The 17,636-nt window shown below is 40.5% G+C and overlaps 1 protein-coding gene and 1 non-coding gene across 2 annotated transcripts in view; both read right to left on the bottom strand.

The window, feature by feature from the left end:
* Positions 1–16,024, bottom strand: part of LOC128635459 (zinc finger protein 239-like) — a 103,245-nt gene extending 87,221 nt beyond the window's left edge. The window contains exons 1-2 of the mRNA XM_053688517.1: positions 15,835–16,024; positions 9,399–9,550 (exon numbers count right to left, since the gene is read on the bottom strand). Coding sequence (XP_053544492.1) covers positions 9,399–9,550; positions 15,835–16,024 — 342 coding nt within the window. The remainder of the gene's footprint in view (positions 1–9,398; positions 9,551–15,834) is intronic.
* LOC124629253 (5.8S ribosomal RNA) lies at positions 33–186 on the bottom strand. The gene has a single exon (XR_006984198.1). It is a non-coding gene; the product is annotated as a 5.8S ribosomal RNA (ribosomal RNA).
* Positions 16,025–17,636: the final 1,612 nt, after the last annotated feature.

Consider the following 17,636-nt stretch of genomic DNA (forward strand, 5'->3'; position numbering starts at 1 on the left):
CACGGACAGCGAAGTCCGATAGATGGGAATAGCAACCCTCAGACAGGCGTAGCCCTGGGATGGACCCAGGGCCGCAATGTGCGTTCGAAGTGTCAATGATCAATGTGTCCTGCAATTCACATTAGTTCCCACAGCTGGCTGCGTTCTTCATCGATGCACGAGCTGAGTGATCCACCGCTAAGTGTTGTCAGCTCTTTTTCTGTGTCTCGTTTGGCCCCTGCCAAAAGGACACAAAACACGGGTGAATTTCGACACCGGGGCTTTGCCACAACCAGGGGAAAAGACGATTCATATATCTTACTCAGTGAGTAAAATTCCTTTGGTACACACCCCTTCAGTGAAAGGGAAAGGATTTCATTGGTCCTCTAGCCCAGCAGCACGAAGACTCCACCATCTAAGAAGGTAAGATGAAGTGTTTTTACGTGCTCTGTCAGTTGTATGACAGAGTAAGCGAGTAGAGGATTAATATTTGGGATATTAATTCTGATGAAATTCAACAGTAGGCATGCATGTGCTATGAATGGGCCTGTATTTTTCTGGGGATTTCCCCAGAATTTCCCCCCAAGTCCAAGTGCTCTGTTAGTGGGCATGCATGTGCTATGAGTCTGCCTGTATTTTTCTGGGGCTTTTCCCAGATTTTTTCTCCCATTCTAAGTGCTGTTAGTGGGCAAGCATGTGCTGTGAATGGGCCTGTATTTTTTGGGGCTTTTCCCAGAATTTTCCCCCAAGTCTAAGTGCTCTGTTAGTGGGCATGTATGTGCTGTGAGTGGGCCTGTATTTTTTCTGGGGCTTTTTCCAGAATTTTCCCCAAGTCTAAGTGGTCTGTTGGTGGGCATGTGTAACCTGCTCGTCGAGGGCGGGTCACTTATTGGCGTATTACAGCACGTGAAGACTGTAATGAGTGGTCGAGATACCTAGATGGTAGGTATTGGGACAGATCAAAAGATTATAGATTCACACGCTGGAGCCAGGAGTTGGATGACAACAGTAAAATAATATGCCAGACACACAAATTAAGATAACTTTGTATATTTTATAAAATAACCAATAGGAACAAATATAACAGTAAAGAAATAAAATACATAACAAATTAGAATCCCAACTTATACATGAAACAATTATTAAGTTAACACAGTATATGTACACTACACAATTATTAAGGTAACACAACACCTTACAAACAAAGTGGTACTCAAATCAGATCACATTGAACTACTAACTTAACTAAACTCGAGTCTTGGTGAGACAGAGTTCACAGTCCCTTGGTTTAATGAGTACCTAGTCAGTGCAGTCTGTGTGTCCTCCTCCAAAGGAAACAAGTGTCGATGTGCACACAGTTCTACCTGATCCCTTGGGCCAAGGGAAAAATAAATCAAAGTTCTCAGATGCAGTGTGTTGAAATTGCAACCTCCTAGCTGCAATCAGGTTCTAGGTTGAGTGGGGTTGGCTCGCCATCCATTACCAGAACAGTTTCTCAGAGGTTATCCAGAATCTTCACCGACGGGTAGGACGCCACCGTATCCGCGGTCAATCAACTTCTGAACTCAACATTTAAACCTGACCAGTGCAAGAGAACGGCACATTACTCTAGCATGCCTTCCAACTTAGACTCTTTCGTAGTACTCTACACTGCTGGTAATTTACACCTGTAACAGTAGCATCAACATACCGCTACGATGGCTCAGTTACTAATGAAATCTCTTTCTATCTCCCTTGCTAGCTGAGAGGTGGGCTCAGCCATTATATTGGCTGGAATGTAGCAACTCTCACTCCTACAGGCTGATGTCCTAACAGCACCCTGACCTTGTATTGAATGATACTAATAGACACTCAGATCATATTTATTTATTTAATCTATTTATATCTAAGTTTTACCCCTGGGTTACACCCTCCTCCCTTGACTCCATGCACGTCCCCGTGTATGGGTGCGGCTGCTTGAAAACAACTTTGGAAGAATGAAGGGGCCCCAAGTAGGGTTCAGTAATGCTAATCTCTTGTAGTGCATCAGTAAAAGCTAAACTCAAGCCCTGGAACAGAGACTGCACAATAGCTAACAAAGACCCTCTTGGCCGAGTGTACTGTAGTCTCTCAGGGGGAACTTTGTGTCTTTCTGATTCCCGGAGAACATCTACTCTTGCTCTACTTCTCTAGCCTCAGTGTAATGCTCTGACACATGCCCAGCCACCTTTTCCAGTACAAGATCACTCTCAGGCACAAGTAAGTCACCTCCAGACCCTGATTTAAGGTCCAGATCCGGAAATTCATCTGCTCTTCTCACCAGAGCATCAGCATTGTGACTCTCGTCATTTACTGGAGTAAGCTCTAACGGGGTATCCCCAACTGGTGAATTTTCAGGCAGGTCGGTTGTATCTGCTGATGATTTAGTATCACTCACTGGTTGATCAACAGGCATGTTAACTTCACCCGCTACTCATTAACATATGGGTGATTGTTAGTGTCATGCCTATTGCTTGGAACTTCATACAGCTTAGTTACTGTGAATGTCTCTCTTATAGATGGGCTTGGGGACCATTCTGCATCAGAATAGGCAAAAGTATCCTCCTCAGGATGAGGATCTACAGACTGCCTGATCCTGGGTTTACGTGGTGTTGGCTGCACCTGCCAGTCCACCTCTGCAGAGACCGGAAGAAAATCACACGGTAGCATATGGTCACAATGGACTGTTCTCAAAGGTCCTTCCTTAGTTTCTGGCCATATAGTGTACACAGGGAGACTCCCAGCTTGCTTCACTACTACATGGATATCCGTCTCCCATTAATAGGCAAGTTTGTGTTTACCCCTGAGGCGCACTGCTCTAACTAACAGTCGGTCCACAAACTCATCAATAGAAGGAGTAACACATCTGTCAAACCTAGCTTTGTTCCTATCTGCTATCTTCCTAGCATTTCGGGACACTATTCAATAGCTATCTTCCAGGTGTGACTTCAATTTCTGGACATACTGCGAGTGCGTCTTGCTGTCACTCCGCTTCAATGGTAAGCCAAACGCTAAATTGACCGGTAGTCTCGATTGACGGTCAAACATTAGCTCATAGGGTGAAAACTCTGTCACATCATTCCTCGTGCAGTTACATGCATGCACTAAAGGTTTGACAAATTTATGCCACTGTGTCTTGTCTTCTGCTGTTAACGTCCCGAGCATGCTCAGAAGGGTTCGGTTGAAACGTTCTACTGGATTACCACTGGGATGGTAAGGTGTGGTACGAACTTTGCGGATACCCATCATCTTACACAACTCTTTGATAACGTGATTCAAAGTCAGGGCCTTGGTCACTCGCAATCGCTCTGGAATACCATAATGCACTAGGAAGTTGTTCCATAGACACTTTGCAACAGTTTGGGCTTTCTGGTTTGACGTTTGCACAGCAAGAGCATACTTAGGGAAATGATCGGTCAAGACAAGCACATCTTTGGTGTTACTTTTATCCGGTTCAATGGACAAGAAGTCCATGCACACAAGTTCAAGCGGTCTGGTAGTCTTGATATTCACCAATGGAGGCGCTCACTCCGGAGCTGTTTTTCTCCTAACACAACTCTTTATGTGTCTCTCCACATCTGCAGCCATTCTCGGCCAATAGACCCGAGTTCTGATAAGATCAAGAGTACGCTCAGTACCAAGATGACCCATGTCATCATGCAGACTTCGTAAAACGACAGGCCTAGCCATCTCGGGAAGAACGAGTTGGTAAGTCTTTTGGGCACCTTCGTGACGGGTTCTGTAGAGAATTCAATCATGTAGTTCTAAATGGATGTCAGGAATCTCTGTTCGGACAGTAGAAGGTAACCTCTCACCAGTTTCAAGCTGAGCTATTACTCCTCTTATACCAGAGTCTACGCGCTGTTGATCTCTAATTTGCTCTGTGGACATGAAGGGAACTATCGGTAAACCACCACTCTGATCTTCATTCACAAACGCAAATGGTAAAGCTTCTGCAGACATTGCTAATGACTGCACCAGTGTCAAAACATCCTCACTACCTGAGTCAGTATCTGCTGGTTTATGAACTAGATGTTTCTCGCAGATGGCACTCATGACATCTGGGTTAAGGCAGGGTAATGATTCACTCAAGTGAGTTTGGGCAAATAGGCAGATACGATCTTGCTCCTTCTCGGATATGGTGTCTGTGCTCAGCCCTCCATGTGGTCACCTAGAAAGACCATTCGCATCAGAGTTTAACTTCCCTGCTCGATACTGAATTTGGAAGTTGAAAGTGGATAGGGTCGCCAGCCACCGGTAACTCACAGCATCCATTTTTGCTTTGGTCAAGATGTATGTCAGCGGGTTACTGTCAGTGACGACATCTCCTTAAACAATTCTGTCGGGGTTGTTGGGATTCTCCCATTCTCGGCTGTTTGTAACAATGGAGGGTTGAGTTTCTTGCGCTCTAGCTGGAGATCAATGAGCAGACCCTCATCCCAACAACCCCGATAGAATTGTTTAAGGAGATGTCGGTCCACCTCACCCCTTAGAACTCCCCGTCTCCGTACAGTGAGGTTCAAGGCCACCTGAAGTCGCCGCAGATAAGCAGAAGGCTCCTCCCCATGATCCTGTAAAGTATTCATGAAATGGACACACAGTTCCTCCCCATAAGCCAAAGTTCCGAAAGCAGAGTCCAGCAATAACAAGTAATCTGTAGGTGGAGAGGCAGGATCAAGATGCATGACAAAATCAGATGCTGGAGCAAGAAGACGCTAGTATTTAGCTAGTATTTTCCTTGTCTTATCGAGATCAGAGATTGAATCGTCTTGCATAAGCAAGTCCACATGAGAACGCCAAGTGTCAAAGTGAGTTTAGGGTGACTTCCCAGAAAAAGATCAAAGTCTTATAACGGAATGAGCATGCTTGCCCTTGTCTTTGCTCTTAACAATTGATTAAAATGCATTGATTTACACATGCATGTGCTATGAGTGGGCCTGTATTTTTCTGGGGCTTTTCCCAGAATTATTCCCCATTCTAAGTGCTCTGTTAATGGGCATGCATGTGCTAAGAGAGGGCCTCTATTTTTCTGGGGCTTCTTCAGATTTTTTCCCCATTCTAAGTGCTCTGTTAGTGGGCATGCATGTGCTAAGAGTGGGCCTCCATTTTCTGGAGCTTTTTAAGATTTTTTTCCCCTTTTAAAGTGTCTGTTAGTGGGCATGTATGTGCTATGAGTGGGTCTCTATATTTCTGGGGCTTTTTCAGATTTTTTTTCCCATTCCAAGTGCTCTGCTAGTGGGCCTGCATGTGCTAAGAGTGCAACTCTATTTTTCTGGGGCTTTTCCCAGAATTGTTCCCCATTCTAAGTGCTCTGTTAATGTGCAAGAAAAGTTTTCTGATTTTTGCTGCTAAATTATAGGAATGTCTCTAAATAGCAAGAACACATGGCTGAAACATTGCTATTTATAAATATGTAATTTATTCCACCCCAGTAGCTTTTTAGAGCACATTTTTAAGTTATTAAACGTCCCAAATAGGCTGCATTATTTTGCTGCAGGGTGATTGTTTTGTTTGTTTGTTTTTGCTTTTTTGGCTGCAGGGTGGTTCCAACTAGGTCTGCTTGCAGGCTCTAATTGGAGCGCCTTCCTGATTGGCTGCCCTTAATTGGCTGCCTATATAAGCGCCCGCTCTAGCGGCGCTGCTTGCAGAGCAGCAAGCAAGATGTCCTGGAGAAGAGTGTGTCCAGTTTGTCGGTGTTTCTACAAGAACATGCAGTCTCATCTCGCCTATGTTCTAGCTCCAGGCAGCCGCCCGTGGTGGACGTCCCGGGTTTTTTCTTTCACTGTTTTTATTTCTCTATGTTTTTCTCTTTTCTAGAGCCAATGATAAAAGTCTACATGGCTTGTGTGATAGGCCTCAGAGATGCCCCCAAAGCCGCTGACAACGTCAAGCAGGAGAGGAGACACGTGGAGCACTTCCTTCAGTTCATGTGGGCCAACGCGGAGCGTCCCCTGGCAGCCCACCTGAAGTACATCGACAACGTCCCGAGAGTCCTCGAATGGATGAAATCATTGTGCCATCGGTACAAGGTCACGACGGCCAAGTTGTTTCTGACTCATGTTTCCAAGTTCCTCTGTTACCTCTTCGAGGAGAAGCTGCCGGAGGTCCGCGTTGGCTCCACAAGGCTCTCAGACATCTGGCCGGCCAAGTCGCGCTCCACGGGCAAGGCGTGCGAGCGGAGAAGAGCAAGTGGGTGCTCTCGAGGGAGAACTTACAGCTCCTGCATGGAAAACTGTCGGACGCCATCCCTGCTTCGCTGGCCCACCTGAAGGCTCGTCCAACAGACCTGGACATGGTCAACCGTTGCATCGGGCTGCTGTGCGCTCACTTCTTTTTCGGTCAGCGGACACAGGACCGGTGTCCTGCAGAACCTCATGGCCAAGGAGTTCGAAAACCTCTAGGAGGCTGATGGTGGGCTCTTTCTGATCAATGCAAGTAACTTCTGTGTATTTCACTTTAATTTCCAGGGGCTGCTGTGTTGTACAAGGCGGCTGTTTAATATTTTTTCATTTATTCATTCATTGTCCTCTTCTCCCAGGTGAAGGCTCACAAATCCGCCTCCGCCTTCGGACGCGCCAAGCTGGCCGTCACCAAGCCGGAGCTGAAGTGGCTGAAAGCATTCCACCTCCCGAGAAAGCATATGCCGGGATATGTGACTTCCGTGGGGTGGTTCTTCTTCTCTGGCATGGGAACATGGGCCAGGATTTCCGCACACGTCAAGCTTGCCCTTTGGCCGCTCATGGGATGGGACATCACCGTGTCGGACATCCGCACGGCTCTAGCGACCCACGTTAGAGAATATATGCATGATTAAAAAGTTTCTTTAACAAATTCATTCCAATGTGTTAAAGTGACCGAGAAATGTCTCCTCTCTTCACAGTGCGAACGCAATCTGTCCGACGAACATCGCACGCTTGTGACCAAAACCATGTGCCACAGCAAGGGGATATCGGACCGGTTTTACGTCGCGGAGCTGTCGGTCGGCGAGGCACACTTGGCCCGGGCTGCGCCCAAGTCCGCCATGGGCATAGGTGATACATAGTTCTGTTTTTCGCCCAATGGCCTGGTGTCTGTGTGTGTGTGCATGTAAATAGTTCATTAAAAAGTTTGATGATTATTTGGTCATTTCATTAAAATGTTTGAACTGAATTCCCCTTGTCTTAATACTTTGAAGTGTCCACCAGTACAGTAACATCACTCATGGTAAGACCACCCGGCCTAAATTTACTATACCCAGGATAACGCTTCGCCCGGGGGAGACAGCATCATCCCGGGCATACTCTCGGGAGCTCCAGACCGATCACCGCTGAATTTTTTTCCTTGTTGATTTCAATGGTTTTCGTGTTCCTTCTAAGGGTTACGAGTTGACCGGTTTGACCCTGATTTTTCACTCGCTCGTCCACCATATCTGTCTGTGATTTCAAATTGACAATTTCAGACTTGATACAATTTAAAGTAATGCCTTTAGCTTTCATGGTTGTTTTTCCTTTTACGGTTTTGTAACCGTAGGTTTTAGGACCTGCATTTACGAATTCTACAATTTGATCGTCATCTAGTTCGCTGGTAAGACCACCCAAGTAATCGCTTAAGGGCGGCATCCAGTCACCTTCTTTACTTTTAAAAATGTCGGTGTCTGTGTACAAACAACACTGATCCAATCGATCCATCAAATTGTACAGCTCAAGTCTAACGTATGCTGTAGTGAAAATGCCGATGAATACATTAGCGTTCAGCGGTTTAATCAGTCTCTCATCTGCGTAACACCACTGCACCACCTTCTCATACAAAAATGAGAACTGACTCACATTATAAATATCGGAGAACATGAACTGTAAAAACTCGGGAGGATCACAAATTAAAGTCGTGTTTGATCTGGTCTTTGACACATCCAACCCCACAACGAATTTAGTGCGAGTTTAGCCAGGGATCTTTTTGCAGGATTAAGATTAAGGTGATAAATTTCGGATCCAACTTGATCCCTTCGTTCTCCCTATATTTGCGAATGTACTCACGTTTAGAGGATTCATCAATGACCCAGGATGGATAACCTGAACTTTCCTGTTTGCTCTTGAGGAACATTTTAATATATCTCGTAAAAAGCTTATCAGACCTTTCAGGAACGTGCCACACTTCAAACACTTTTAGAATTTTGTAACCTTTTTCGACAGCTTTCTCAATTTCAACAGAAGTCCATGTTCCGGTAAGAGCTCTCTCCTGATCCGTATGATCACATTGTTTTAGCTGATGCTCGGCGCACGTTCTACATAGAGGAAAGAGGAATTTGCTTTTTACACAAAACGATAGAACAGGTGCCCACAGACCCCTAGGTGGTAATACTTTTGCTCTGATTATACCGAAGTAATATTTCAGAGGTTTAAAGTCACGATAAATGATGATAGGGTGATCGATCGGGTACGTCTTTGTCTTATTTACAAATGGGTAAAGAGGTAAAATCGAAATAATTGATTCTCTTACCAGGCTGAGCCACATAATGCAAATGTAACGCATTTGTTCGACCGCCGTAAAGAGCATCTCACGGGTTTAGGAAAGTCAAAGTCTTTTAGAAAGTTCAGCACGCGGATTGTCGTTTTTCTTCATTTCATTCCACTCATGTTCCCACATCAGAGTGACTTGCAAATTGAGAGTGTCTTGCAAATTCTCCATTCTCTTCATTGATTTTTGATGGACATCTCTGAAGGTAGCTTTGGATGAGCTAATGCGGGGTCATAGAGGGAAAACACTTTTCACAGACTTGATAAAAAACATCCAAGAAACTCAAAAACCTTACTGTTATCCCCAACCTCACAGTAACCATCTACGTAATAGTTACCAAACCTGACTTCACCTTTGTTCAACGCGTTACGAATGAGTAGGTTTTGTGTTTTAGAAACATATTTGAGCCATTGTATGGAAGGTGTTGAGAAAGATTTATGGTGATGTAATTGGTGATGGTGATGTAATCTGGTGATGTAATTATCAAGCGACGGAATAGCTAAAGTGTCTTGGTTTTAGAACTTGGTTCTAAAGATTTTCATGTACACTGATGCGATCGTTATGCATTTAAAAGGATCGACCTTTGTACTTTTCAGAATTTCTTCTCTGAAAGCTAAACAGCCCTTTCTCAAAATTTCTATATCGTTCACACAGTATTTGCCATGTCTTTCTTGAAGTCAAAGACTTTGTCAGAAACCGTCCTGTACCACTTAAATAATTCTTCTGTATCCTTAGGCATCATGCCATCTACACCGTAAAACTTAGGGTCAGGATATGGTCCTACGTATTCCTGATGTTCTACGGTGTTCCAGAAATGGGGAAAATCTCCCCATTCTCCCCCGTGTGGATACGCTGGTGTCGTTGGAGATCATTGGGTAAAACTCTTCCCACACTGTCCACAGTGATACGGTTTCTCCCGTGTCGATGCGCTCATATCGTTGAACAGTACTCTGAACAGTAAAACTCTTCCCACACTGGGAACAGTCAAATGGCTTCTCTCCTGTGTGAATGCGCTTGTGATCTTTGAGATGATGACTTTTAGCAAAACTCTTCCCACAATCTGAGCAGTGGTACATCTGGAAAACACAATAAAATTATTCAAGATGCTTAAATCATTTTAAGATTTTGTCCCCATGTGTTTATAGAATTGTTATTGGAAACGTGTCCTACAATTCTGTAATACAGTTTGACCACCCAATCACCCACCTTTAATAGCTGTAATTTAAGATGTGTAATTTTAGATTCATAACGTTGTAATTTGTAACCATTTGCACACTGGAAAAACACCATCAATGTTGAAAGGTATATATAGGTTTTAGAGCAACATATGCTTCCATCCAGATCCCCAATCATGTTACTAGCCTGTTGCCAGTTAACCTAATTTGCTCTAAAATGTTCCTCCAGCTTTTTATTTTCAGTAAAACATAATTTTCCAACCTTTTGTTGCCCCTGTCCCAACTTCTGAGACATGTTGCAGCCATCAAATTCAAAATTACCAAATTTTTTTCTAAAAGGGTACATTTGCTCACTTTAAACATTTGATATGTTTTCTATGTTCTATTGTGAATAACATATGGATTTATGAGATTTGCAAATCATTCCATTGTTTTTATTTGCATTTTTCCAAAGCATCCCAACTTTTTTGGAGTTGGGGTTGTAATTCCATTAATTGCAGCTCAACTTTACTAATACCAAAACCACTGTGACTGATCATTTTTAAGAGCCAAGATGAACAAGACAGTTGACCTTACACATAATTTCTCATCACTAATCACACAGAAATACTTAATGTAGCTCTTTATATGTTTATAAAATTCAGAGACTAACCATACAAAGATGCCCATGCTCTGGGCGCCAATGTTTTTTCAAGCTGAAGCACTGAATGTGTTTAGACTCTGTGACATTAACATGGAACTTTCTGTGTTTCGAAATACAATGGTTTAAAGCATTATTGTAATCAATACACATTCTCTGTTATTTATTTATTATTATTTTTTACTATAATCAGGTGTGAAGTGATTTGCTCATGCCACATGCATGCTTCATAACATTCCAGTAACGCCACATTCCTGGAGACTTGTATGGTGATCCCTAGGTTTGTGTGATATGATCAGTCCGTACAGGATTTCACAGAGATTCTTATAACTGTTGCAGCCAAAAATGCTTGAGGTTGTTGAGGTTTTTTTAAAAATTTGCAACTCAAAGTGCAGAGTTTTTTTGTGCTTCTTTTGCAGATAGCTGGATAATTGGTGAAATTGTTTGCACAGCCTTTCCCAGGGATGTTTGTTGATAAATGAGACCTTTTAGCTATACTCATGTTCGATGCATGTGAATTGAAGAGGGCTTTGACTGAATGCACGTTGTGATGATGCATTATACAGTTTAAATAGTGGGAAATCAATATCAAGACAGGATGTATTATATGAAATATTGCAGAACCCTATATAGAATGAACAAAATAGGAATAAATACCGCACATTTTTATGGATACGAGCCCATGTATGTGGTAAAGGGGAATGAGGTGGTGGAAAGGTTGTCTAAGACTGCATTGAGACATGAAGAGATTGATATAAAAATATCGCTAAATAAAACTGAAGCCAAAAGTATTATTCATAAAGCCGTTAAAGATATATGGCAAGAAAATTGGAACAAGGATTTAACAGGGAGACACATGTTTAATAGACAATCTAAGGTGGGGATTGAAAGAAACAAGTGTGGGAACAGAAGGGAAGATGTAATATCCAGGCTCAGTATAGGACATACTCATCTTAAATTGTTCTCCTTCTCTCGCTGTCTCTCTCTCTCTCTCTCTCTCTCTCTCTCTCTCTCTCTCTCTGTCTCTATTCATATTTACATTTATTCACTTAGCAGACGCTTTTATATATATATATATATATATATATATATATATATATATATATATATATATATATATATATATATATATAACATTTATATAGAGAGAGAATTTTTATTTTTTTATTTTTTTTTTTCTTCATCTCCAGCTGAACTTCACACTGCATCCCAGTAGGTGGCGGTTATGTACCTTAAACTGGATTGCCAGCCGCCATAAAACAATTGAAGAAGAAGACGAAAGAAACATGAAAAGTAAAGTTTAAAATTTTTTCAATCAGAGTCCAGACCCCGATCTTTAAGAAAATCTCCACAGACCCCTGCTGCTGCTGGCTTAGGGTTAAAGTTTAGTCATGTGTCTGATTTCTCTTTTCTTTTTTAAACTCTGGAAACTTGTTTATATTTAAGTAACCATGACAACACTATATACAGCAAGCAGAAAACGTCCCAGCAAACACCGCGCGTTCTGATGACGTCACCAGTCTGTCTCTTTTCATCAGCGTGGTATTACTCTATGACAACGTTGTCACTTTACCACGTCTTGGTCAAGTTTCTTTTATAAATGTGTTTATATATAATCTTGTCTAACGGTCCAGAAACGTCGTGGCCACGTCCTCAAAAACCCTCTAACTAGTCTCATTAAGAACAATGTGAAGATGTTATTTTTATTGGTTGATTCAGTGATTACAACAAAACTGACAACTTATTCATTAACTCTTTTACATAACAGATCGAGGACACAATCCCATCTGCATAATTCAAAACAAAAGTAGAACAGAAACAAAATAAATAAATAAAAATAAGATAACATTTGTTGTGGTTTGTTATGAGTTTAATCTTGTCTAACAATGAAAACAGTTTTCTGTCTTAGGGAATAGTCATTATTTAAGTGAGTTCACATATATAGATAGTTATTTTAAAAAATGTTTGATTGAGGTGGTGTTTTTAGGCATCTACATTTATGGATAAAAATGTGACAATTATTACATTATTTATCAAAAAAAAAAATTGTCATCCAATATTATTCCAAATTTAACAACATCCCAAGTAAAAGAGGGTATTAGAGGGTATTATATATATATATATATATATATATATATATATATATATATATATATATATATATATATATATATATATATATATATATATATATGTATATATTTCACTTATAATTTTAAAGTGCACTTCTTTAAATTTGGGGGATATGGAATAAGAAATATATAACCCCAGTTCTAATATACAACAGATCATATGTCTAAAACCTGTATATACCTTTCAGCATTGATGAAGCCTTTCCAGATGTGCAAGCTGCCCATTTCATAGGCACTAATGCACCACATACCATCAGAGATCTAGGCTTTTGAACTGAGCACTGATAAAAAGCCGGATGGTCTCTTTCCTCTTTAGTTTAGAGGACGCAAAAAGAATGTCAAAATTTGGATTCGTCTCAATACAGAAAAGTTTTCCAATTTGCCTCAGTTCGTTTTAAATGATCTTTGGCCCAGAGAAGACTGCATTGTTTCTGGATCATGTTCATGATCATCATATATGGCTTCTTCTTTGCATGATAAAGCTTTAACCAGCATTTGTGGATGGCGCAGAATCATTCCTGTTTTTTATGCAGTGCCACCTGAGGACCCAAAGATCACAGTTATGCAATATTGATTTTCTCCCTTGTGCACAGACATTTCTCCAGATTCTCTGAATCTTTTGATGATATTATGTACTGTAGATGATGAGATATTCAAAGTCTTCACAATTTTACGTTGAGGAACATTATTCTGTCATATTACTGACCTGTTGCCAATTAACCTCCAGCTGTTTCTTTTTATTAACACTTACTTTTCCCCACCATCTTTTTTTGTATCTTTCCTGGTCCAATATGTTACTTTTTTTAGCTCACTGATCTTTTCTTTGCATTCTTTTATTTCTTCCAAATTATTTGGGCAGCTTTGGCTATTCTTGCCATCATGGCACTCTGCTATTTCATTTGTGTGCTTTACTCCTTGTGTCACTCCTCTGCTTTGGCACCAAGTGCTTGGTTCGCCTCAAGGGTTGTCGAGATGGATTTACTCTCTGTCTCAGGAGGGTTTTTTTTTTGCGCTTTTCTTTTTTCTACTTTGTGATTTACACGGTGTACGTGGATTAGACTCAGTACTGCTGTCTCTTTTGTTTGAGGCCTCAGAGATTTCCATCGCATAGCAGTTCTCCTCCATGTTTTATTTTTATTTTTTTGGTCAATCAGATTTTTTCATTAACCTAAATTTTTATTTATTTTAAGCTTCCTTCAATGCCGGATTTGCCCACATGATCTTGTAGTAGGTAGAGATGGAGATTAAACTGTCAGAAGAAACTTAACTCCGAACACATGAAGAACGCAAGAAAAGATGACTGCTCAAAAATTTTATTTAAGTAAATGCATCAATGTCTGAATTTTACTATCTTTTGATGTTATTTGTCATACATCAAATATCTGCCAGCAAAAGGGCAACTACCAAACATTTTGCTTAGTAAATGGTGATTATTCATAATATTATATGTTTGTGAATGAAAGAGATTTTTAATGGAGGCACAAGACCTCTTTGAATTCTAAACTGTTAACGGCGTGCAGAATCGGATTTTTGAAGTACTGCGCATGTGCCTAATTTTGAGAGTAACGGCCGATTTCCGACAGACGCTCAGGAAAAGGTAAGCTCTTTAAATCTCTTTATTCATAAATTTTGCCCATATAATGTTTAATGTCACTCTAGGTGTGGAATGTGTTATATATTTTTTTATGTATTTCAAACTTAACTTCATAACTAAATGCCCTGTTTTGTTAATTTGTGCTCGAACGAGAGACTTGTGAGGTGACCTGATGTAAAATCTGAGATGGTTTTTTACTTCCCATTTAATTTTTAATTGGCCACTTAACGTGATGAACTAAACTATTATCACATTTTCTGAACTTCAACTCTAGTCGATTGCTAATTTTACATTGTCCTTGTACTTGATCCATGATGCTCACATGAGGTGGTATTTAAATACTTGAAAATAATAAATGATTTATCCATGCACATAAATATTTTAAAAAGGTATGTCCTCATAATCTTTAAATAAAAACATTAATGTGCCCACCCCCTCGCAATGACCAATCAGAATCAAGGACCAGAACTAACCATTTTATTTAAAAAAAAAAAAAAAAAAAGGCCTAAATTTCAACTGTGCTCCTAAAAATTTTCTTTTGTGCTTAGGTTTTTGTAATTATGAGTACAAGAGCTCCTTAAAAATTGTAAGCATAGTATCTACCCTAGTGTGTACTTAATTTCTGTAAAACTAAAATATACTGTTTATTTTCAGCAGCAGGACCAGAGACGGCTCCACAGCAGCAACAATGACGAAGATGATGATGAGACACTTAGAATAATGCTGTTTTTTTCTTTGGTTACAATAATTGATTCATTTATTTGGTTAATTAATAATTTATGAATTGATAATATTCAGTAAGTTAATTTTTTGTGCTGCATATGAATTTGTTGGTAAGACTACAAAATTGTGCCCTGCGATGGATTGGCACCCTGTCCAGGGTGTATCCTGCCTTGTGCCCAATGCTCCCTGAGACAGGCTCCAGGTTCCCCGAGACCCAGTAGGATAAGTGTTAGAGAAAATGTATGGATGGATTACAAAATATTTATTTGGCTTAATGCTCATGTATTAGCTTAGTATGTTTGGACAAAATATGACAAAATGCTGATGAATAAATTCCGTAAATGTGTTGCTGATTATTGCTTGATGTTACTTGAGGCACAGGTGTGTCTTAATGAGTACATTTTGAACAGATGTGTCGAATAGAAATTCCACAACACATTCCATTATAATTGCATTGTTTTAATTGCTTCCATCAAAAACAATACAGATTCCATTTAAAAACATTGGAATTTGAAGTCAGGGAATGAAAGTCAGTCCTATATGGGTTTCAAAGTAAATAAATTTGCTTTGCTGTCCGTAAAGGAATGGCTCGAGAATTACATATCCACCCCTGACCAAAGCAGTGAGATGTTATTAATAAAGGTGAAGTTTAAATTGAAGACATGTCACGGGAGACATTTAAGCAGCCGCTAATATATTCTTGAGTTATGATTGAAAGGATTAAATGATTAAATGATCAGACCATGGCCGTTGGGACGTACTCACTATGTTCCAGCAACGTACAACTATAACGTCACCACGATGAATAACAATGTTTTATAAATGGATTGGTTCATTTTCACCCTTCTGTTCCTTCATTCATTCATTCATCCATCCATCCACTTATCCCACCATTCTCCCATGGATATCTCTTGTGCTTTAGTTTTGGTTACAGGAAATACAAAACTGCATATTCAAACCACATAACCTATCCCTTCTTTCATCCTTCATCCATCTTTACATTGGGGGAGACATCATGATGATGATTACAATGGTGAGACATCATGAGTCGACATTTTATGTTAACTCATGATGTCTCACCATTCCCGCGGGGCAGAGGGACTCCGGACAGCGCCTCCATCACCGAGCTCTTCCCCGAGCTCTGGTCTCCGATCACGGCGATGGCTGGAAGCGCGAGGTCCTTCTCCACACCGAACGCGCGCAGAGAGTCGATCAGGTTGATGTACGGGCGCACCTTCTCCTCATACTGCTCACTCAGGCTCGCGCTCATCTCTGACAGCTGAGAAACTCGGCAAATAAGTATTAATAACTATTAACAATTAGATCTTATTGTTCTCGTTTAGAGTCTGAGCTACAGTATATCGCAGTGTTGTTTCCGCTGTGTTTCTTGGGAAACCGAAACTTGTGCACCAGGATGCTCTATTTATCATCCAAATCCAACTAATCGGTTCTTTCCAAATGATTCATCTAACGGAGTCGATCCCTGGAGTCGCTTACAAACAAACATATTAAAGCCTTTTTTTTTTTTGGTCAAAGACTAAAAACAAAATATTGTTAGTTTATATAGACTAGTCATCATAGGTGTTTTCCACTGTAGCAAATCATACACAATAAAACTCGACTCACGAATACAGCTTTGTTTTAAAGAATCGATTCAGTGTAGAGAATCGAGTCTTTTTGTGTGCTAAAAGCCCGAAAACGAAAGTAAGCGCAGGTTTTTTTTTGTTGTTGTTGTTGTTTTTTTTTTTTTGTCTTTTATTAGGTATCGTTTCGTGGTAAGGTTCCACAATAAAGATCAGTTGTCTGGTTAGCCTGGTTTGACCAAAATGACGTTTTTTGGGGGGTAATATTTGGTTAAAAATGGCGATTGTGTACAAAATTACATCAAATGTAAAGCTACAAAGTACTCACTGATTAAACATGCTACATAATGCTGGGGAAATGCCACGAATGAGAAGTTTTATAGGATACAATGTGTAGTTTTTTTTTTTTTTTCGTTTTTACATTGTCAGTCGTATGTTAAAGGTGCAATGGCCGCTTTTCCCCCTTACCAATATTGTGAATAAGATGGAAAATATGTAGATGTGTGTGTGATGACACACACACACACACACACACACACACACAATGGCTGTGTGAGCTGTGACCTCAGGGGTCTTCAGAAGTCCTGTTTGTGTTTACATGGTTATCCTGTCAGCCATTTCATAAACGCGCCCTCGCACCCCTTCACTCCACACCCTCGTGACCATTCTCATAAATCATTAAGAGATTAATTTTTCATGTTTTTTAGTGTTATATAGTGCACTTTATCACTGTTAAAGATCGAATCTTGACAAATGTTGAGAAATCTTGCCTAACGCACCTTTAAATGAACATTGTAGAACTTATTACACAAAAATCACTGTCTCTATTAAACACTAGATGGAGCTGTTGGCCATTGATTGTGTTTAATGGAACGTTAGTGGAATCAGTGAGTATTAAATTGATAATAAAATTGAAATCAAGCTAAAGGGCACAAAGCATCCAAATAAGAATATATAATAAATATAATATCGAGGTAGTTAGTGTAGGCAACATAAAGGACTTTTTCATTTTCAGGCAACATTTACTTTACTGTAATGTTTGATCTCTCATCATGCTTCGTTGCCACTTCGGGTAGAGTTTTATTGTGACATAATATGAGACCAAGTAGAGCAAAGATGCGGTTGCGGGGAGCCTGGAGTATATCCCAGGGGACTTTGGGCACAAGGCAGGGGACATCTTGGATGGGGTTCCAACACACATTCACATATTATGGACACATATTTTAGAGATGGCAATCAGCCTACAGTGCATGTCTTTGGATTGGAGGACACTGTAGTACCTGGAGGAAACTCTCGAAG

The sequence above is a fragment of the Ictalurus punctatus genome, chromosome 19, assembly GCF_001660625.3.
Source record: "Ictalurus punctatus breed USDA103 chromosome 19, Coco_2.0, whole genome shotgun sequence".
Taxonomy (NCBI): domain Eukaryota; kingdom Metazoa; phylum Chordata; class Actinopteri; order Siluriformes; family Ictaluridae; genus Ictalurus; species Ictalurus punctatus.